Raw genomic sequence first — 24,557 nt, 5'->3', positions numbered from 1 at the left:
TCCAGCCAGGGAAAGAAAGCTATTGGGTTGGGAGGGATAAATAAGTTTGATGTGGGAATTAAAAAGACAAAATATTTTATACAAATTTGTAGTACTAGGAGTTGTGAAGTCATTTTTGGGTAATAGATTATTTGATTACATAGCAAGAAATAATTTTAGTCACAACTGAAAAGGAAAGTAGAAATAGAAAAAACGTTTTATGATATAGATTCATTAAAACCAAATAACATCTGTGAAGTGACATAAAGAAATTGGGGGGAAAGTGTACTTTTATGTGCTAATAACTCTGATGGAATATAGTCACCATAATGCCAAGAATTGTCAAAAATGTCAAAACTTTTTGCTGATAGTCTTGGCTATTAGCCATGATTGTGAAAGACAGTTTTTCTGCTTTTTGGGGGGGGTTTGGTTGTTTTTTTGTTTGTTTGTTACATATATACAGACTTGTATATTCCATCTGGGAGATAGGTGTTCTTTATTTACCACATATAGAACAGCAAAAGTAAAACCACAATTCATTAAATGAACTCCCAGTTCCACTTGTGGCACCTTGATATGTAGGAGTCTCTGATAATTATACTTAAGAAATGTTTGGACTAAATAGATTGAAGTAGTAGAAAAAAGGAGATTAGAGAAGGACAGAAGAGAAGATAGAATGTGGATGATCTCTTTCTCCACTATAGCAGGGACAGACGAAGGCAGGAAGAAAGTAATAACCAGACCTTGATGCCAGTGATACAGATTGAAATGTTTGGGAAAAGTAAAAAAATAAACACCAACCTAGTCATCTTAAGTTCTGGGAGCCTAATTGTTAGTTAATAAGTGGAGAAAACTTGCCATGTAGACATATATAATTCATGGTTAATTTCATTTCACCTGCCTATATATCTTTCCATTCCTGTTTCTCTCAAGAGAATGAGAAAATGAGGATTTCTCCTTCCTGGGGGAGGACTTGCTTTTGAATCAGTCATGGCTGGGGTGCTTGGTTGCCCCCAAGCATCCGACTCTTGGTTTTGGCTCAGGTCATGATTTCAGGGTTCATGAGATGGAGCCCCACATCGGGCTCTGCACTGACAGCACAGAGCCTGCTTGGGATTCTCTCTCTGCCCCTCCCCACGCTCTCTCTCACTTGCTCTCTCTCAAAATAAACAAACTTGAATCAGTCGTACTGGCAGGTTGCTTTTTTCCACGTTTGAGATACAAATAGCAGTGGAGATTAAATATGATGTCTTCAAGATAAATGAGTTACAGTCAATGGAAAGTTAGAGATGACATCACAGGTGAAGAAAGGTGAGCTTATTTGCTCCATTCATTCAAACTGGTTTTCCTCTTGATCATTTGTACGTTTTTTCAAGTTGATGGATTTGACTTGTATTTGAGTTAATAGGAGAGGTGGAGGAAGACCACATGTTTTTTTATAGGTACTTTATAATATCTGCAATATGCATTGGCAGTATAGTTAAGGTGTGTTTGGAGTTGTAGAATTTTTTTTAATTATATATAACATTTTCTGAAGTCACCTCCTACTTTTTTATAGTTAAAAACTACTCATTGGTCTTAGAGTTTATATTGTTACATATAGTCAGAAAGCTGAAAAGTGATGTGGGTGTTCTAAATATTTTAACCATAAAACCAGCAGTATTAGCTATATACCCTTAATTATATTTCTGCTGATGACAGTATGTTTTTAAATGAAGCTAACCAGAAAACTACAATATGCACATTATATTCTTTTTGTTTATTTATTTTGAGAGAGAGAGAGAGAAAGAGCATGCAAGCAGGGGAGTGGCGGGGGGGGAGAGAGAGAGAGAGAGAGAGAAATAGAGAGAGAGAGAGAGAGAGAGAGAGAGAGAGAGAATGAATATCTCAAGCAGGCTCCCAACTGTAGGCACAGAGCCCAGCATGGCCCAAACCATGAGATCATGACCTGAGCTGAAATCAAGACTTGGACCCTGAACTGACTGAGCCACCCAGGTGCCCCTGCACATTGTATTCTTTAGAGCAGCACTGTACAATAAAAATATAATACAGACCACACATGATTTAAATTTTTCAAGTAGCCACATTAAATAGTAAAAAAAAAAGATGAAATTAACTTTAGTATATTTGACCTAATATATCCAAATATTATCTTTTGAATATGTGACCAATATAAAAAATTAATGAGATTTTATAGTTTTTGTATTAAGTCTTCTAAATGTATTTTTATACTTAGAGCACATCTCAGCTCTGACTAGCCATGTTTCAAGTATTTAGTAACTATATTCCCCATATTACATGGTGCAGATTTAGAATATGACAAGAAGAATATCACTAGTATGAAATTAATAATTCAGGTTGGTTTCCATCTGTCACGGGTCCCTTAAAATATCTTTTTATTTGTGAAAAGATTTTTTATCTTTTCATAAATGATAAATTTAAATACATTTATGGAGGCATCTTGATAGTAAACTCAGTGAAATATTTTCTACTTACCTGGTATTATCACCTTACTATTCTATGGAACTATATGAAGAAATGTTTCTAAGCCCTTTGAGGTGCTAACCTTTTCCTTACTCTCTCCCTTTAAAGGAGATTTAGTTCTCTATTTCATAAAAGAACTCCTGATAGGAAAAAAAGTCAAAGTAATGGAGAACATAATTATTGTTAATAGCTGTCAATACTCATAAACTAATCTTTAATCTCCCTTTACATAGAAGATCTATCCAGAAGAAAACTTTTTTTTTTAAGTCAATTGAAAACATTACCCTTAAAGTAATTCTCTGATGTGATTATCTTTACAAAATCTATCCCAGGCCCACCTCCCCTTATGTATCTATTTCCCATTGTTTTCATTTATATTACAGTTTTGATTACTATTTCTATTTAGGTAACTCTTGACCTTACCTTCCCAAAATATTCATTTGTTTAACAGATATTCATTGAACGCCTATCTTGTGCCAAAAATTATTCCTAGGTACTTATGAGAAACAAGAGTTTACCCCTTTAATGAGAGAAGTAACAAATCACAGTAAAGTATATTACCGTTTAATAAAGACATTTTATAAAGTCCCAAGAAATGGCTAAAACTACAGAGGCTGAGAGGATTGCCTCAGAAAAGGCTTTGATAGAGTAATTGGCATTCAGATATCTATTCAGAAGGCTGAATAGAAGTTTACCAGGCAGACCAGGAGAGGGAATAGTATTACATTTAAAGAATAGTAAGTAGCCCAGTATAGCGTTTTTTGAACCACATTTTGAAGGATCTTACTGTACCAAGCTAGCCATTTGCCTGTTTCTGATAGCCAGTTAGGGTTTTTAATGTTAGGAATTTTTAATCAAGGCAATACAGAATTCAGGTTTGTGTGCACCTGTGATCAGGAATATTCCTGCTTGCCCAGGAACCTGTTGGGAGACAAGCCTCATTGTGCCTCAGGGCAGACATGCCAACATTGGTCTAACTGTATCCTGAAGCAGCCCTATGAATGAACTCCATCCTTATTTAGCCATGGTCTGAGGGCAGTCCCACACACCTAAAAACCCAGCAGATGGCACACTTGTCAGTGCCCCCAGACACAGGCCTGCAGAATCTGGTCCCAGCCATGGACCCTGAAACAACCCTGACACTCAGTTCTAGCCCCTCTCAGCTGCAATCCTGGGCACCCCTGCCCTCCCTGAGTCCCAGAACAGGAGCCTTTCTCAGGGATCTGGTGGAAATCACTCCTGCCCCCACACCTAGTAAGTGGCAGCTGTTTGCAGACCTAATAGCAGACCTTTGTCCCAGCACCAGCCCTACTGACAAAGGACTCAGAGGCAGTCCTGTCCACCAGGACACCAGACAGGATCCACACCTGCCCAGGTGTCTGGTAATGGGGTCCACAAACCATAGACCCCAGTGCAGGTCCAGCAGCAGCCATGTGACCTGGCTTCACCAACTCGAATGTGGTCCTGGATGCAATCTCATAGTCTGGAGACCCAACAGGAGGAGGTCAAACTTGTCTATAAAAACTGGAAGAAGTATTTGCTCCCCCAGATACACAAGACACCGATTCAAGACCACATAGATCATTAAAAATCAGGCAAACATGGAACCACCAAAGGAAACTAATAAAGCTCAAGTAACCATCCCCAAGGAAATAGAGATCTATGAATTGCCTGACAATTCAAAATAATCATCTTTAGGGCGCCTGGGTGGCTCAGTCAGCTAGGCGTCCGACTTCAGCCCATGATCTCACAGTTCATGGGTTCGAGCCCCGCCTCAGGCTCTGTGCTGACAGCTCAGAGCCTGAAGCTTGCTTTGTATTCTGTCTCCCTCGCTCTCCGCCCTTCCCCCACTCATGCTCACTCTCTTGCTCTCAAATAAACATTAAATTAAAAAAATAATAATAATCATCTTCAAGAAGCTCAGTTACATGTAAGAAAACACACAACTGAATAAAATCAGGAAAACAATGCATAAACATTTTTCCATGGTCATTAAAATATTGATTTCTGGAACTAAGCTTTATACCTCAGTCTTCGTTTTGTAAAGCTTATGCCGTTCTTGTATTATGTTGCTTTTAATTGTGTGTAAAAAACAATCTGTAAGTAGTTCATTGGATTCTAAGTGAGTTATAAGGTAGAAACTTTTCTAGGTATCCCTTCTATTTTCTATTTTTAATATTTATATTTTTACATATTATTTAGTTAGACAGTCATTTTAAATTACTTTTCTTGTAGGAACCTCCAGAAGTTTAGCCTTTTTGGAGACATAAGTGTTCTACAACAGCAAGGAAGTTTGTCAAATACATACCTCAGCAAGGTGGACCCTGATGGCAAAAAAATTAAACAGTAAGTTGTATAGTTAGTGGAAGGGGGTTTACATTAATAATAATTTTAGTTTTTTCTGAGAATTTATAAGATAAAATGAGAAGAGTAATATTTTTTCTAAGAACATATGTCCTATAAATTGGAAATATTTTAACTATAAAATATGCCATTCCACAGCATAAATCATTAAGACAAATCATAGAATTTGGGTAATTATTACGATTTAAAACTGCTATTTGTTTGCCTTCTCTGTAACATAAATTGTATATCATCAATCTTTTATACCATACTGTTGCAAAATGCTGCTTTCCTTGGGTGAAGAACGTATTTTTATGTGTTTAATAGAGTTTATTCATTATATTTTAATGTGAATTTTAGTGGTAGAAATAATATGGTAATACTATTTATGTGTTGGATAGACATTTACTGAGAGAAAATGGATCTCAGCGTTGCATGCCGTTTCATTACCCACCTTCAAAAGTCAGTGTTTAGAGGTTAGAGCTAAATGTTAACAGGATCATTGTGGCATGTGTTTTCCTTACAGAATTCAACAGCTGTTTGAAGAAATACTGAGTAATAGTAGGCAACTGAAATGGCTGTCCTGTGGGTTTATGCTGGAAATAGTAACCCCAACCTCACTGTCATCTCTCTCAAACTCTATTGCCAACACCATGGAGCACCTGAGTTTGCTGGACAACAATATTCCTGGTAACAGCACCCTGATCACCACAGTCGAACTGGAGCGATTTGTGAATCTACGCTCACTTGCCCTGGATTTCTGTGACTTTACAGCCGAGATGGCAAGAGTCTTAACCGATAGCAACCATGTGCCTTTGCAGCGACTGTCTCTCCTGGTCCACAACGTTTCCGTGATGCACAAGTCTCTGGACAACATGCCAAATGATGAGCATTGGAAAGCCTTGTCACGAAAGAGCACCAGCCTCCGGGTCTATATAATGGCCTTTGATATCAAGAGTGAAGATATGTTAAAGATTCTGAAACCCAGTATACCACTAGAGAGGATTCATTTTGACAGCTACATCACTTGTGTTTCAGGAGCTATTGTTGATCTTATATCCAGGCAGTATGATAAGTTCCTCACTCATTTTATATTAATGAATGATGTGATTGACACGTCTGGTTTTCCAGATCTTAGTGACAACCGAAATGAAGATCCATTGGTTTTATTAGCATGGAGGTGCACAAAGCTCTCTCTTCTGGCAATTCACGGTAGGTGATTTATCTAAGAAAACAAACAGATCTACTCGCAGTAGATATGTTTCTTCCCGTAATCACAAGATCTCTTAACACCATAATACAGAAGGAGAAAATATGATTTCTTTATTGCTTGCTGCCTCATCTTCTAGATTCTAGATTTTAACATACTAATTTGTATGATATTTTTAAACAATGGTTCCATTAAATGGGTATATGCTTTTTTTCTTACCAACGCCTTTCATTTTAATGTTAACTATTCTCATTTAGAGAGAGTTGCTATTCTGACAAGTAGAAGAACATTTTACTTCCTTTTCTGGAACATGTAACACATTTACAGAATACAAAACATAAAGACTATATGAATGTCTTAAACTCACTTTATTAGTTGTGTTTTATTATATTTTTAAATTAATTTTGAGCCTGCATTAGTGTAGGAATGTGTGTGTCTTTCTGTTCAAGTTTTGCTTCATAATTTGGCCAGTCATCAGAGGTAGCAGCAAAGAATAGATCAGTATTAAAGATAATAAAATAGGGATTTTTTACAAAGAAATACCAGGTTATTGAAAGATTAATTTCAGCCAGTCTAACCTTTTTTTTTCTTTCAAGAAATTAGAAATTAGATACAGCCAAAGCCCCTGTCATCCACTCCCCTTTATTCTTTCCCAGAGATCATCAATATCCTCAAGTTAGTACAAGTTTCTGTGACTGTTTTATACTTTACATATTTTCTACTCACAATTAACAATTTTAGCTTTGAAGTGTCACTTCATAACTTTGGACAGCGAAGCATCATAGGAGAGGATTTTTTTTAGTAACTAAAAACAACAGTTTCGTATGTATTGTTAATGGATACATATGTATGAAATAAAAATTTATGTTACAGCACTATCCAAAGCTAGTTATACTTTAAATGTCCTCAATCTTACTAAGTGCAGTGATAACCAGAATAGGATTACAGCACCTACCAATGCACCACCCAGGATGATTGTTTTGGAAACAATATCAAACTTAGTCTTTTTTTTTTTTTTTTCCCTGAGCTAAACAATCATACTTCCTTTTCCAATCTCAATATATTTTTAAAGGAAAAGGGCCAAAGTAATAAGCGACATACAAGTTTGTGGAAAGGACTAACTTATCAAATAGACAAAATAAAATGCAAGGAAATGACAGTTCTTATCTTTTGTTTATTTTTAAGGTTACACAGTGTGGGCACACAACCTCATTGCCATTGCTCGTCTTCGTGGCTCTGATCTAAAAGTACTTGAAGTCACTGAAGAAAGCATTGATTTTGACCAAGGTGAACTGGCCGACCAGGATGTGGATCCAGTGCATAACCTTATTGAGCAGGTATCCCTGGGCCTGGGTCAACCTTGGCACGCGGTCATGGACATCGAATCACTCAGTGTCTTCACTGAACCAAATCGTCATTTTTACAGAGAGATGCAAAGCTTCAGCGAAGACATTTAGCTTTTTTAAAAAATGTACAATTCCTGTGGTTACATATGCAAGTAGGGTCCTATTATGTTTTTTTTCAGTAGTGTGAATTAATCCCTTTGTGCTGTGTTTAATCAGTATTAGCTTTATAGAATTATATATGTATATTCTACTTCTTGATCAAAGAACGTAGTCGGGTATTGGTTTAGAAGTTCAAAGTGACAGTGTATAGGGCTTTCACGGTTAATGGACTTGTTATCCAACCTTAAGGATATACAACCGAAGGTTGTCTGAGGTTGCTGGCTAACTTTATTTTTCACTGAGTTACTCTGCCTTTTGATGTTTTTATTCTTTGTGTGTCAGAGTTCAGAGCTCAGGAGCCAAAATATTTTTATACATATATAGATATATATCCATAGCCTGGTGGATTTGTATGCAATGCACCGCATTCATGCATTGTGACAGCATTTCATTAATTCTTATTTGAAATGGAAGAAGGGAGGACAGTATGATCCCAAATGAGTTATCTTTAACAGAAAAGCCAAGACTTTAACTTTCATTACATATACAATAGATGATATCACCAATTACCATTCAGAATTTTGTATAGTACTAGGTTAGAACACTGTTTAATCCTTTTTTTTAAAAAAATGCATTTACCTAAATGTGAATACTCAAATTGTTAGACTTTTTAAAAACTATATCTGACATAATTTATTCATCAATTACATTATACATTCAAGTTAGCTTTTTAGCCCAGATTTCAAATAGTGGAGGAAGAAACTATTCCAGGGTAAAACCTCCTAAAGCAAAACCTTTAAAAAACAGAGCTGTAAACACACATGCTTGCAAACAAACATTAGTCGTGAAATCCCTAGCAACGAGTCACTGGATTTTTCTCTGTCAGCGCGCGTGTCAGCTGCCAAAGAATAGACTTAACTGAAGAAGTGCCCACATGCTGGCAGGGGCCGGCCCACTCTGGCCAGCCAGATACTGCTAGATTGTAATATTTAAGGTCGAATTTCGACCTGTGGTACACAGCTGTGCTGTGGCTCAGTCAGCAACCTCAGAACTCTGAAAAAAACAAAACAAAAAAAAGAAAAAAAAAACCATGCACCTGTTTCACTGTGAATAGTGAATGTAAAGGAAAGAAAGGAAAAACTGAAAACTTGTTCTATCACAGGTATGAGCTGCTATGATACATGAAGAACATTCCATGAAGTATGTTTTAAAACCTTGTTATATCTGAGAGGCTTTAAAAGCCGATTTAACTGTTTCAGGGCAACCGCGGTACAGACGTGGTCTCTGTGAGACTTCCACCTGACCCCAGTTTTAAGTGGTACGAATGTTGTGCATTTAATGTTAAAGGACAGTCTGCAATAATAAAGTAAGTAGCCAACGTGGGTGCCCAGCAGTGCTGAGACCTGGCTGCTCTATTGTAAGCTTTGGAAACACAATTTATGCAACAGATGTCCAGATATGATTCTATTTATGGAAAAAGTTTATATGTATTTTACAAATGGTTTTACCATCTTATATTAAAATGACCTTTTGACAGGTGTGCACTGTTTTGTCTCCAGTGAGCACATACCATGAGGATTTTATATGTACATCAGTAGTGTGAATCCACTGGCACAGTGTGTGTAAATGCCAGATGTGGTGAGATTTTATCTTATAAATGTGATCGGATAAAATAAATCCTGACAGAAACTGTAAGGAAACCAGCTGAATGTTTGACCTGATGACTGATGTTGTATGGTTTATGTTAAATGTATATTCTTTTAATCAACGAATAAAGCATTAAAAAGTGATCATTGTAATATACTTTATTGTATGCAAAGCATGAAAACTTTTAGTGTTAAATAAACTGCAATAATCCTTATATTATGTATAATCATGTTAGCTCCTGTTGCTCCTATTGTAGTCGGGTACAGCAAAGCTTAATTTGGGTATAGTTCATAAAAAGCCTTAAATAGTTTGAAGTGTCTTAATTTTTTTTTTGTTTTGTTTTGTTTTACTAACTGGCAAAATACAAGCTTAAGAGCAAACAATAGGCTGGTTAGCACAAAACCCAAGTGTATTATGCATTTAGAATACATTACTGATACGGTAAAACTTAATTTATAGACTGTATATAGGAACTTTTTACAGTTCCTATACTGGATGCAAAAATACTTTAGTATGCCAGTATTAAGTAGTTCATAAGTCCCTATATTGTTTTAGTTTGGCTTTGTAATCTCTATTCTTGCTTGCTGAGACAAACAGCTGTCATTTGTGAGAAAGCAAATGGCTCTCTTCCTTCATCTAGCTTTCCTTACTCATTCCAGACACTGACTCTTTTCTAGGCACTCCCTCATCTTGGAATAATCTGGTGTTCACAAGCAACTGTCATTATACCTACTGCTTCCTTGTTTCCTAACCGTATCTCTTTTGAGTGAATCAACATGTTTATGTATTTAAAATACAAAAATAGTAACCAAAATGTACAAAAAAAATGTGTTAATATCTATGAATAGCATACACGTGAAGGCTGGTATAGTAGAGCACTAACCTAGGCGGCAGCATGTTTTATACTCTAAGCTCTAATGCTACATGAGCAGACTCTCCCTTGAGCTTCAGTTCTGTCATCTGTAAAATTAGGGATTGGAGTTAGTTATCTAAAACTCTGATTCTTCACTAAAAGTTTTAACTGTTGTTAGCCTAGCAGCTCAGAGACATACACGATCATCTTTGAGCAAATGTATTAAATAAAATATTTTCAAAACCTAGTTTAATGAACTATATGAAATTTACATAGCTAAAATTACCTTCCCATTTACCCCACCACCCTAGGAATAAAGAAGATAGGGAGTCGGTGGGATGGGTGTTGGTAAGGACAGTGTGCTCATAGCTGAACATACAAATTCAGAAACTAACTTGCTTGGGGCTTATGGCATGAATCAGGTGGGATCTTTATGAAGCCAGTAACATAAAGTGGTGCTAATGGAGTAACACACAAGCAAATGTGAATAACATCCAGCCATCAAACCACAATGTTTATATCAATGCTTCCCAATCTTTTTCATGTCCTGACATATACAGAATACATTGTACAGCACACTGGTATAAACTAGAAAAAACTGGAGGGGGGGGGGGATCATTGTTTGATTATATAATTGATGAGAAAAAAAAATGCAGAGGATTGGGGGTAAAATACTAAATTTGTATAGAACTTTCAAATAAAATGTCAAATGTTTTAACTGGTAACCTCGTAAAACTTTTAATAGTGCCATCAATGAGAAACACCCCACAAATAGGTGATAATTTTTAAACTTTTTTTTCACAACCATTCAAAACCTTATGCAGCTAAAATTATACTTAAATCTAACAACCCTAAACATAATAATGGCAAATGTAATGTTGAGATTTCTTGTAATGTGAATTAATTTCAAATTCAAGTGATTTTTTTTCACTGAGGTATTTCAAAATAATGACGAAGCTCTAATTTGTAGTCTCCCATACGTAACCCTGCAGCTAGTTTAGTGACCACTGAGAGCACACACCAGCCACAGACAGAAAATAGCTGATTTATATGCAAGCAGTTAGAAACCTGCAGGGAGCCCTCCTCCCACGCCTGAGCTTCCAAGCCCCTCACAGCCAACCGGCTACATTCGGGGTTTCACACCTGGGCTTCCTACCTGCTCCATGGACACTTGGGACATACTTCTCTCACAGCTTCATAGACACTCCTTGCCCTTGATGGACAAATAGATCCTCTGCATCACACAGGCGAGTAGTGAGTACCCAAGTCCACTCTCTATCCGGGACACACTGTCAGACCCGGCTCCACTCTAGCTGTACGCCAAGAAGAAAATGAAAGCATCAGGAGGCAACCAGCCAGGGCTCCTAGCCACCCCAGAACTCAGCCTGGAAGGGCATCACTCTGGTACAGTCTACTAGCTAGCCTGGGCTGCTGGTTGTGAAAAGAAAATGGGAGGTATACTGTGAACAAATTTTCAGTTGAATCATCCTTCCTGTCTGAAAGATAACAAAATTACACAAATGAGGGCAATAAAATGCCAAGTGTTGACAAGGAAGAGGGAAACACATTTGGAACCTGAATATCCACTTTAAAGAGCAAATTTGAGGGGTGCCTGGGTGGCTCAGTGGGTTAAGCATCTGACTTTGGCTCAGGTCATGAGCTCACAGTCTGTGAGTTCGAGCCCCACATCAGGCTCTGTGCTGACAGCTCAGAGCCTGGAGCCTGCTTCGGATTCTGTCTCTCTCTCTCTCTCTCCACCCCTCCCCTGCTCATGCTGTCTCTCTCTGTCTCAAAAATAAATATTTAAAAAATATTAATTAATTAAGAGCAAATTCACAGTATCTTGTAAAGTTGAAGTTGCCTTTGCCCTATGACCCAGGAATATCACTTCTAGATACATTCTCTAACACCACCAACCATGGGCACCAACCATGGGCTCAGACACAGTGCTTCTGTGGACTTACAGCCCCGGCCTGACCTTCCTTCAGCCCTCCTGACCCAGAAACTAGAACTGCTGCATGGCCCACATGCTTTGAAAGTCTCCTGCCTGCACCAGCACCTGGACTCCCACTGCCTGCCCGGAGTGTGTGCACACTGGCCCTGTTGATCCCAAGGGTCACTCGTGGGGCTGCCATCACCTGGCCCACCCACTGGCCCTGAAGGCCTCCCATCTCTGTCACCCTGACTCCGACTACATACTGGTTGCCGTTTGCCTGCTCCCCACGTGCAGCATGGACAGAGAACTTCTCTGCTGTCCCAGGGGCTGAACGACACTCTCACCAAGAAGGGCTGAACACCCCCCTACTCCAAGGTCGTCCTACCATGAGGGCCCACCCTCAGACCTAGCGGGCCATACAGAGTTTCTTTATACTCTTTTATCATATAATATCGTATAATTCTTTGTATTAAGCTTTCCCTGTTTACTGTGTGGTTTGTCTCCCTGATTTCACCCAGACTGCTACATAACCGTTCCAATTATCCCGCAGCTTTTTACATAAATATAATATACTTTTGTTAATGAGTCTTTCATGGATTATTTTCTGCAACAAAAATATAGGGGCGTCTGGGTGGCACAGTCAGTTAAGCATCCAACTCTTGGTTTCAGCTCAGGTCATGATCGCACAGTTCATGGGATCGAGCCCCACATCAGGCTCTGTGCTGACATGATGGAGCTTGCTTGGGATTCTGTCTCTGGCTCTCTCTGCCCCTCCCCTGCTCGCTCTCAATCTCTCTCAAAAATTAATAAACATTTAATACATATACATATATATATATATATATAATTTAACATGTATAATTTTAGAAAGCTCTGTTAACTTTTTTCTCCTACATTTAGCTTTTATACATAATAAATGCGTAAGTAATCAAAAATATAAGTTTAAATAGGTATAACTTATCAGAACTGTGTCTTTTCTAAGTAAGTTCTAGGTCCAACATGGGGCTTGACCTCACAACCACAAGATCAAGAGTTGCATGCTCTACCAACTGAGCCAGCCAAGCCCCCCAGAACTGTATTTCTTAATGAATGAGGCTGGAGTTTTTTGGTGGGTTTTTTGGGGTTTTTTTGTTTTTTTCCAGTTCATACTCCATGGATGGATGTTACTTGCTCCTGAAATGAGTCAGGTCCAACATCAATTCCATTACCTATTTTTCATTTTTATAAACACAAGTACTGAAACATCTTTTTCCCATAATTAAGGAGATGGGAAGACAAAGAGTTTTGTTACAGCAGTGGCACTCATTCTTCAAAGTCCTAAAATTTTAAGACCAAAAAAACACAGTGAAATATCATCAAAAATTATTTTAGGGGTACTTGGCTGGCTCAGTCAGTAAAGCATGTGACTCTTGATGTTAGTGTCATGAGTTCAAGCCCCGCATTGGGCACAAAGCTTACCTTAAAAAAAATTGGGGGTGCCTGGGTGGCTTAGTTAAGTATCCAACTTAGGCTCAGGTCACGATCCCACAGTTTGTGAGTTTGAGCCCTGCATCAGGCTCTGTGCTGACAGCTCAGAGCCTGGAGCCTGCTTCAGATTCTGTGTCTCCTCTGCCCCTCTCTGGTTCTTGTTCTGTCTCTCTCAAAAATAAACATTTTTAAAAAAATTTTTAACTGAAAAAGAATGTTTTTAATTAAAATTCTTTTAGATAAGTCAATCAGTTGAAAGAAATCATTAGAGTTATTTACTTTCTCAGTACTGACACCAATATTTCAAATAGTCTCTCTAGAGTTTCAAAGGTTTGTACACCTTAGTATGACACATCATAGTGACATTAGAACCACATTAAAGGTATGTGTTTCTTTTGTAAAATGGGAGAAGAATAACTGCAAAAGGGAGGGTAGGAAAAAGAACCTGCATCTTCTTCATAAATTCATCCTTGGGAAGAACATCTCTGGAAGAGAATACACACTGAAGATAAAATGCTGGCAACTTTCCCAAAAGCATACTACTTGGAAATTCTTTGCATACTCAGAGGGATGTACCCATTTGAAAACTACAGCTCTAGAGAACTACTGCTTATACGACAAAGAAACAAATACTAAGATGCTTATTTCCACATATTTACAATGAAAAATCAGCAGCAACCTAATGTCCATTAATAAGAGAATGAATTTGTTGTGCATATCCAGAGTGGAATACTATACAGCAGTGAAAAAGAACTAGCTAGATCTACATTTATTAGTATGGATGATCTCAAAATAATATTGAGTGAAAAAAACCAACAGCTGAAGGATACATGTAATGATGATATTGATGTACATTTTTTAAAGGCAAGAAAAATAAATCATATTATACATAAACACATTTAACTGGAAAAAAAAAAAAACATTCACATCCTCTTTACAAGAGTGCTCACCTCTGGGGCATGAGAGCAAGAATTGGTATGGGCATGAGGGCAACTGCATCTGTGACATTTTTTCTTGAAAAAAAATATATAGTAAATGCTAAGTTTGCTCTATCTAGGTAGTAAGTAAAAGGGAATTCATTATATTATTTTCTTTCTTGTCTGTATTTTTAAAATATTTATAATTGAAAATGTCAGTATGACCCAAATTACCAATAAATGCATGTTTACTATTGATTTGGCTCATGATCTGGCCAAGTCTAAAATGTGACCAAGGCAAGACAGAATATAGCCTCTCTCTCACTCATGGATGAATGCATCACAGTAAGATGAAAGAGGCTCAAATCTCTACTGAGAGTTTAAAGTCTAGGTTAGGTTGTAAGCAGAATGTTTTAATATGTTACTGCAATCAATATTTCAGTTTAAAGCACTATTCTCTTTAGAGTAATTCTTTTTTAATACAGGCATTAAATAAAACAACTTCAGCTATTTGGAGTATAGCCAAGGATCCAGAAGTACGTATAAAACCCGTGTGGGAAAGGCGCCTGGGTGGCTCAGTCAGTTGAGCAACCAATACTTGATTTTGGCTAAGGTCATGATCTCTGGGTCATGGGATAGGGTCCCACATCAGGCTCTGAGCTGACAGCACAGAGCCTGCTTGGGATTCTCTCTCTCTCTCTGCCCCTCCCCCACCATATGCTCAGCCTCTCTCTCAAAACAACAACAAAAAACAAACAAAAAAACCTTGTGACCTTGTGGGAACAAGCTACTCCCTGCACTAAAGCTTAAAGGCATCCCATCAGAAAAGCCACTTCCACTTCCTTTTAGCTCGTTTATTCTTACTTCCAGAATAACTCTAATAAGACTATTCATCTCATTTCTCAGACCGTAGCAGATTAGATGTGGAGGAAAGGAGTGACTCTGAAAAGGAACAGAAGTTTATACACCTGAAAAGAGAACATAACTAATCTAAAGTCATTTTGGAGGAACTTGAAACAGATTCAAATACCCCTGTAATAAGCTTGAAATACATGGCAGTGATAAATATGTCATAACCCTGAACCAATAGGAAAATGTATTATCTTCAGAACATCTGTATAGTAAGTTAGTGGAACATTTAGTACATTTCAGGAAGGTTTTCACACAACATAGTTAAAAGTGTGTGTTTAAAAGAATGGACTTTAATCAAAAATATTCATTTAAGTGAAACTTTCTGAGAAAACATTGATTAAATTAGCTAGGAAACAAGATGACATGTGCTGAATAACTGTTGTGTGCCAACCACTGTAATAACCACCTCACTAGAAAGCACTCTACTTAATCCTCACAGCGACCCTGTAGTACATATCACACCTATTTCACATATGAGTAAATGGAGGCACAAAAAGGTTAAGAATCTTGTCCAAGGTCATAAAACTAGTCAGTGGTAGAGCAATATTTGAACCCAAATAGAACCCCCTATATTATACAACTTCTATTCTAACACTCTTAAATAATATAACCATACTGTTATTTGGCAGACAACACAGTTTTTCAACTTATTTTTTCAAAAACATAGATATTACATTTTTTGAAGCTCCATATTCTCCATGCCCAGTATTGTTGCTGTATTTCCTGAACTGTGTTAACCACCCTTGGTGTATTTCAGCATGTGTGTGCGTATTCACCAATTCTAGTGACTCACAAAGCAACAGAATAATTCATGCAGGAGGTACATGAATTTATGTCTAGCACAGATGAAGTGTGGTGTGTATGTGTGAAAAGATCTGAAAATGCAAAGAATAGAATGTGAAAATGTAAACTATAGAATCTATGTGTATAATTTTCTTTTACTCTTATTTTTAATAAGAAACATTATACAATTAATATATGGTTAGCCTACCTACTAGCAAGAGACAAGCAGGATAAAATCTGTCACTACCTTGTAACTGGAATTATTTCTGGAAGCTAAGAACTCTAGTTACTTGGGAATGAATATATATATTATTCAATATATTAAATATTTTATCCAATATATATATTGCATATATAAACACAGTTAATATAATGTTTATAAGGGACCAAAATTATATATTGTTTATATATTGTGTATATTTATATAAAAAATATATAGAGAGAATATACAAACATAGCTAAGATAATGTTTGTAAAGGACCAAAATATGGTCTGTTAACTGACTTGAACATGTTTTCTACTAAATTAGTAAAATCAACAGACTATTTTGACATCTTACAATCCAAAGGGTCATCAAATTAACAGATCTAAATTTTTCAGACTAACGTTTTTAGATTAATGTTGTTACACTGTCCATACAACCCAAAGTGATCTATAGATTCAATGCAATTCCTATTCAAAATTCCAATGGCATTTTCCATAAAAATAGAAAAAAATAAATCCTAAAATTTCTATGAAACCACAAAAGACTCCAAATGGCCAAAGGAATCTTGAGAAAGAACAAACCTGGAGGCATCACACTTCCTGACTTCAAACTATATTACCAAGCTGTAATAAACAATCAATAAAGTTTTGGCATACAAACAAACACATATTCCAAAGTAACAAAATAGAGAACCCGGAAATAAACACATCCATATATGGTCAATTAAGTTTCCACAAAGGCACCAAGAATATACAATGGGGAAAAGGCAGTCTCGTCAATAAATATTACCTGGAAAACTGGATACTCACATGCAAACAAGTAAAACTGGACCTCTATCTAATACCATATATAAAAATCAACTCAAAATGGATTAACAACTTGCACATAAACCTGAAATCATAAAACTCCAAGAAGAAAACATAGTTGGGGGTAAGCTCCTTGACACTGGTCATGCAGTATTTTAGATCTGACACCAAAGCAAAAGCAATAAAAGTAAAAATAAACAAGTGGAACTACATCAAACTAAATAGCTTATGTATAGCAAGGAACCCATCAACAAAATGAAAAGGCAACTTACGGAATGAAAGAAAATAGTTGTAAACCATGTATCTAAAAAGGGGTTAATATCCAAAATATACAAGGAACTCATACAGCTCAACAGCAAAAAAACAAATAACCCAATTAAGAAATGGGCAGAGAGGGGCGACTAGGTGGCTCATTCGGTTAAGCATCTGACTTCAGCTCAGGTCACAATCTTGCGGTTCATGAGTTCAAGCCCCGCGTCAGGCTCTGGGCTGATGGCTCATCAGAGCCTGGAGCCTGCTTCCGATTCTGTTTCTCCCTCTCTCTCTGCCCCTCCCCCGTTCATGCTCTCTCTCTGTCTCAAAAATAAATAAACGTTACAAAAAAAAAAAAAAAAAAAAAAGAAATGGGCAGAGAATCGGAACAGACATTTTTTCCAAAGAAGACATACCAATGACCAACAAGTATATAAAAACATATACCACATCACTAATCATCATGGAAATGCAAATCAAAACTGCAATGATACCACCTGTTATCTATTATCAAAAAAGACAAGAGATAACAAATGCTGGTGAAGATATAGATAATAGGGAACCTTGTACACGTTGGTGGGAATGTAAACTGGTATGGCTACTATGGAAAAATAACATGGAAGTTCCTCAAAAAATTAAAAGCAAAACTACTATATGATCTAGCAATCCCACTTAAGGGTATATACCTAAAGGAAATGAAATCAGTAGCTTCAAGAGATACTTGCATTCCAATGTTCATTGCAGAGCATTATTTACAATAGCCAAGACACTATAATGTGGAAACTAAGTGTTCATTGATAGATGAATAAATTGTGGCATATATACAATGGAATATTTTTCAGCTCTAAAAAAGGAAATCTTTCCATTTGCAACAACTTGGATGAACCTGGAGGGCATTATGCTAATTGAAATAAGTGGGAAAACAGAAACAGAGAGTAGAATGATCACTGTCAGGGGTTGGGGGTTGGGAAAATAGGAAGAGGCTGTTTAAAGGGTATAAACTTTTAGTTATAAGATGACTTAAGGCACAACATGGTGAACAGAATTCATAATACTGTATTTTATAAGTGAAATTTACTACAAAAGTCCCCGAATAGCCAAAGTAATTTTGAAGAAGAAGACCAAAGCGGGAGGCATCACAATCCCAGACTTTAGCCTCTACTACAAAGCTGTCATCATCAAGACAGCATGGTATTGGCACAAAAACAGACACATAGACCAATGGAATAGAATAGAAACCCCAGAACGAGACCCACAAACGTATGGCCAACTCATCTTTGACAAAGCAGGAAAGAACATCCAATGGAAAAAAGACAGTCTCTTTAACAAATGGTGCTGGGAGAACTGGACAGCAACATGCAGAAGGATGAAACTAGACCACTTCCTCACTCCATTCACAAAAATAAACTCAAAATGGATAAAGGACCTGAATGTGAGACAGGAAACCATCAAAACCCTAGAGGAGAAAGCAGGAAAAGACCTCTCTGACCTCAGCCGTAGCAATCTCTTACTCGACACATCCCCAAAGGCAAGGGAATTAAAAGCAAAAGTGAATTACTAGGACCTTATGAAGATAAAAAGCTTCTGCACAGCAAAGGAAACAACCAACAAAACTAAAGGCAACCAACGGAATGGGAAAAGATATTTGCAAATGACATATCGGACAAAGGGCTAGTATCCAAAATCTATAAAGAGCTCACCAAACTCCACACCCGAAAAACAAATAACCCAGTGAAGAAATGGGAAGAAAACATGAATAGACACTTCCTAAAGAAGACATCCGGATGGCCAACAGGCACATGAAAAGATGCTCAACGTCGCTCCTCATCAGGGAAATAAAAATCAAAACCACACTCAGATATCACCTCACGCCAGTCAGAGTGGCCAAAATGAACAAATCAGGAGACTATAGATGCTGGAAAGGATGTGGAGAAACGGGAACCCTCTTGCACTGTTGGTGGGAATGCAAATTGGTGCAGCCGCTCTGGAAAACAGTGTGGAGGTTCCTCAGAAAATTAAAAATAGACCTACCCTATGACCCAGCAATAGCACTGCTAGGAATTTACCCAAGGGATACAGGAGTACTGATGCATAGGGGCACTTGTACCCCGATGTTTATAGCAGCACTCTCAACAATAGCCAAATTATGGAAAGAGCCTAAATGTCCATCAACTGATGAATGGATAAATTGTGGTTTATATACACAACGGAGTACTACAGGGCAATGAGAAAGAACGAAATATGGCCCTTTGTAGCAATGTGGATGGAACTAGAGAGTGTGATGCTAAGTGAAATAAGCCATACAGAGAAAGACAGATACCATATGTTTTCATTCTTATGTGGATCCTGAGAAACTTGACAGAAACCCATGGGGGAGGGGAAGGAAAAAAAAAAAAAAAAGAGGTTAGAGTGGGAGAGAGCCAAAGCATGAGAGACTCTTAAAAACTGAGAACAAACTGAGGGTTGATGGGGGGTGGGAGGGAAGGGAGGGAGGGTGATGGGTACTGGGGAGTACACCTTTTGGGATGAGCACTGGGTGTATTATGGAAACCATTTTGACAATAAATTTCATATATTGAAAAATAAAATAAAATAAAATATTTAGATAACAAAAAAAAAAAAAGAAATTTACTAAAAGAGTAGAACTTAAGAGTTCTCACACAAGGGCGCCTGGGTGGCTCAGTCAGTTAAGTATCTGACGGGTCATGATCTCATGGTTCAGGAGTTTAAGCCCCCCATCAGGCTCTGCACTGACAGCATGGAGCCTGCTTAGGATTCTCTCTCTCCCTCTCTCTCTCTCTCTCTGCCTCTCTCTCTGCCCCTCTCTCTCTCTTCCTCAAAATAAATAAACATTAAAAAAAGTTTTAAATCCTCAATTTGTTCTAGCAACCACATCATACTATTGTGCTAGATACATACTATGCTCCGTTAACTTAAAATTCATGCATCCTTGACATAGGTACTACCAAAACAATTCCTGAGCTCTGAAAATACTTCACACCTATCCTGCACCAATATTTTTTTTACATTTTCCACACAAAGGTGAGTGGTATACATCAAGTTGGAAACCTTAAAAAAAAAAAAATAGCTTTCTAGAAAAGAGGTGCAAGATTGTTCCTGTGTGTAATAGACCCTATTGTTTCTGCCTGCCCAGCAATCCATACAGAACCCTTCTTCTAACAGAAAATTTATTCCATGTAATGCAGACTGGGATTATCCTGTCCAACAAAAGGAGAGAGCTCCTGATCCCATCCTCCAACCACAAAACGCTGGTTTGGAAATGAAACTTTACTCCAAGGCAGAAAAGTAAGAGCCATCTCCAGGAACTCTGCTGGAAATTTCAAAATAAAGGCTATCTCTCTTCCTGGGATTTTAAACACTAACTATTGCATCCATATAAATCTAAAGATGCTGCAACTACATGGGCAGATAATATCTCTGGGAATAAAACTAACAGAGAAAAGTGGAGCTAAGAGATTAGAAGAGAAAGACCACATTTTGATGACATAATTTAAGCCACTGGATATAACTGTGAAATTCTCAGTTACACAAACCAGCATTTATTCCATTGATTTTTCTCAAACTCGTTTCAGTTGCATTTGTCTTACAAGCAAGAAACATAATACAATGTAGTAAGCTTAACTGCTCTTTACAGACAGTTATCAGAGAGCTCCCATATTCCACCAAAAAACACACCATCTCTTTTGTAGCACTTATATCAAATTGTCCAAGTAGCTGCTACTTGGGGAAAAAAAAAAAAATAGGAAGCTTAGTTTGCAAAGGTTATAAGGCTAGATGCTTTTTTAAATAGATTCATAGTAAACCCTGAACCACACCTGAAGCAGAATAAAAATCATCAAGTATACTCACAAAATAATTTGTATCATCTTAATCATGTCTACAAACTGTCTAGCTTTAAAAAGAAAAAACTTTTTTTTTTTCAACTAACCTGGTTCCAAAGAATGTGATCTCCTTTCCTCTTAACAATCCTCTGTCCCCAGTCCCAAATTCTGGCCCCAGAATATATTTTAGGAATATATCCCTAAAAAATTATCCTAAATCTAGTGGGGTAAAGATATTATGCAGAAAGATATTAAACTTTCATTATTTAATTCTTTAAAAATTCTAAAAAAAAAAAAAAAACAGATTAAGCGTTCAACAAGAAAAGAATAGTCACGTAAACTATATTCACAAAAAGGAAAGTAAAACAACCATTAAAAATGATTTTACAAAGACTAATAAAAATTATTTATATTAGATTATAGTTAAGAATATAAAGTTATAGACACACATAATTACAATAATACAAAAGATATGTGAAGGGTAAAAAGACTGAAGGAAGTACAACATAAATGCAAAAAGTGGTTTTGCTTTGGTGGGTGGTGACCTTGGACTTTCTTGTGCTTTTGACCATTTTAACTTTTCTTATAGGACCATGTATTCTACTGAATTTTCTACTGAAATTTTCCACTGAAAAAAATCAGAACGTCAAAGTGGAAGAAAAAGTTATCCAAACAGGACCAAAAGGTATTCTTTCCTGAAATGTCCAAGCTTACTGCCTATCAGTCCAAAATAACGAATACTCAGTCCACTATCTTGAACTCTGACCTACTCCTTTAACTATCCTTGCAGATGGTGACAACAGCAACAATAGAAAACTTAAGCTTCAAGGTAACAGACTAAGCACGTCCATTTACACCACCTGCCCTTCAAGGCCCCACTGAAATAAACACAAAGAAGAGCCAAGAGAAATAGACCCCCATAAAGATGAAAAGAATAAAAGAGGTCACCAACAAATGATGTTTCAAAATTTTCTGGGGGACAAAAGAACAGATGGGATTAGGTTGGGGGATAAAATAGGTCAAGAAAGCTACAGCCTAGAATCTGTTATCAGGGGCTGAGAGTCAGTATGCCTGATAGAGTCTGAAGATGGGCTCAGAGCCAGTTAGTATACGGTGTACACAACTGGGGTATGAGTGTGAAAATAGGGAGATTATCTGAAGATCTGAACAAAGATCACCTAAAAGTTGGTACTACCATTTCCCTGCACAACCCCAAGCACAAGGCAGTGAGCCAGGACTGGTCTCCAGCTAAAATACTAGAGAGATACTCCCTAAAGAAATTAAGCCATTTGGAACAAGCAAAACTTCTAGAGTGAATGGCGGTATCCTAGATGAAGGAAGCCCTTCTAATTCTGTTATCTGGAGGACCTACACCCAATTAGCCAGCTCCCTATCAGTCATCCTAAGGAAAAGCCTGTCAGTCACAGATTCTGTCTCCACCCCCACCCTCCATCTCCCACCACCTGTCCCAACACACACAAAGATCTCCCAGGAAGAAACCAAACAAGAAAACTATCCTTTGTTGCACAGTAAGAGTTATGTATAAGCTAGCATCAGCCAACCAGTTCGTCTTCAAACTCAAGGCTAACCAAGTATATAAGGAGAAAAAGCCCAAGATAAATAAGAATTATTAACCCTAGAGAAAAGAAATAAATCAGAAAAACACTTTTAAGAAACCTCTAATTTACAACAGAGAAACTCAAAAGATTAGATCTTCACAAAAAGGACAGGATCTATGAAAAAAGTAGAAAATAGAATTTAAAATGTTCTCAAAGAGTAATGATTGCTGAAAACAAAAACTTTTATGTGAAAGATTGGAAAATATACTTGAGAAAATTTTCCAGGAAAAAAAAGAGAGAGGGGGGTAGGGAAAGAGATGAAAAATTTGAGAGAAAAAGTAAAAAAGGAACTTACCAAAAAAAAAAAAAAAAAAAAAAATCATCCCAGGGCGCCTGGGTGGCTCAGTCAGTTAAGCAGCCGACTTCGGCTCAGGTTGCGATCTCAAGGTCCGTGAGTTCAAGCCCCGCGTCGGGCTCTATGCTGACGGCTCAGAGCCTGGAGCCTGCTTCCAATTCTGTGTCTCCCTCTCTCTCTGACCCTCCCCCGTTCATGCTCTGTCTCTCTCTGTCTCAAAAATAAATAAACGTTAAAAAAAAAAAAAATCCCAGAGTTTTGGGACACACATCTTCATAGTTTAAGTGCCTAACACAATGTGGCAGCCAGGAGTACACCAGTCATATCCCGCCTTCAAGAGAGAAACTGCTGCAAGTACCGTCAGCTGCCGGCCTCTAGCTGCTGCACCTTCAGCATTCACACCAAGATCGGGTTCTCTCTAGGGGTGCTCCCACCCAGGAACAGAACATGCAAGGGTCCTAGAGCAGAGCCATTCCTTCCCAGTGAGGGACTCCTCTAACCAGGCAATCTTTGTCCTGGGGATTGCCATGGGCCCAGCTCGGGCTCTCCTGGAGCTGCACTAGAATCAGAGGCTCTTCCTACACACCCCTCCCTCCTTCCCTCCTCTCCTCTTCACAGATGTCAATCTGAATCACAATCTGAAAGGTTCTCTCCACCTAATTCTGCACTATCTCCCCTTAATCCTTCACAGGTGTTCTCCTTCAACAAATCTCTTCAATGTCTAATTCCATCTTGGAATCTGCTCAGAGGACCTGGACTAGCCAGAAATGAGTGAAAAAAGTCTCACATGTAGATGCAATCTGTGGTTTTTAGAACACCAAAGATAGGGGTGCCTGGGTGGCTCAGTCGGTTGAGTGTCCGACTTCGGCTCAGGTCATGATCTCGCAGTCTGTGAGTTCGAGCCCCACGTCGAGTTCTGTGCTGACAGCTCAGAGCCTGGAGCCTGCTTCGGATTCTGTGTCTCCCTCTCTCTCTCTGTCCCTCGCCCACTCATGCTGGGTCTCTCTCTGTCAAAAATAAACAACAACAACAAAAAAACACCAAAGATAAAGAAAAAAACCTAAAAAGTTTTATAAGAAAAAATCAGGTTACCAACAAAGACAACAGAATCAAAAAAATTTTTAAGTTTATTTTTATTTATTTTGAGAGATAGAGGAGCAAGCAGGGAAGGGACAGAGAGAGAGAGAGAGAGAGAGAGAGAGAGAAACAGAATCGCAAGCAAACTCTGTGCCGTCAGTACAGAGCCTGACACAGGCCTCAAACTCACAAACTGTGAGATCATAACCTGAGCTGAAAGCAAGAGTCGGACGCTTAACTGACTGAACCACCCAGGCATCCTCAGAATCAAATTTCCTTCAGACCTCTCGGCAGCAACAATGGATGTTAAAAAAAAGAACACTATACTGATATTAACTGGTACTAAAATGATGTTAAAAGAACAATGCATTCAAAATTCTGACTTAGAATTCTATACCGGTATAAACAACAAAAAAGGGAGTGGAGGGTTGAGATTTTAGGCATGAGGAAGATTCAGATTTCATATTCCTTATGTCCTTTTTAAG

At 37.8% G+C, this 24,557-nt stretch overlaps 1 protein-coding gene across 3 annotated transcripts in view; it reads left to right on the top strand.

Annotated features, from left to right (window-relative positions):
* FBXO33 (F-box protein 33) overlaps window positions 1–22,155 on the top strand; it is a 44,668-nt gene extending 22,513 nt beyond the window's left edge. The window contains exons 2-6 of one of the 3 annotated variants that reach the window (XR_006218824.1): window positions 4,699–4,809; window positions 5,333–6,018; window positions 7,202–7,353; window positions 21,671–21,766; window positions 21,872–22,155. Coding sequence is in view for 2 of the 3 variants with exons in the window: in XM_007073745.2 (XP_007073807.2) it covers window positions 4,699–4,809; window positions 5,333–6,018; window positions 7,202–7,473 (1,069 nt within the window). In the remaining variant the exon portion in view is untranslated. The other 2 variants (XM_042989609.1, XM_007073745.2) reach the window with 2 other exon arrangements.
* The last annotated feature ends 2,402 nt before the right edge of the window (window positions 22,156–24,557 follow it).

The sequence above is a fragment of the Panthera tigris genome, chromosome B3, assembly GCF_018350195.1.
Source record: "Panthera tigris isolate Pti1 chromosome B3, P.tigris_Pti1_mat1.1, whole genome shotgun sequence".
In the NCBI taxonomy this organism is placed as follows: Eukaryota; Metazoa; Chordata; class Mammalia; order Carnivora; family Felidae; genus Panthera; species Panthera tigris.
The sequence above is the reverse complement of the archived record's forward strand: the minus strand, read 5'-3'. Positions and strand labels throughout refer to the sequence as shown.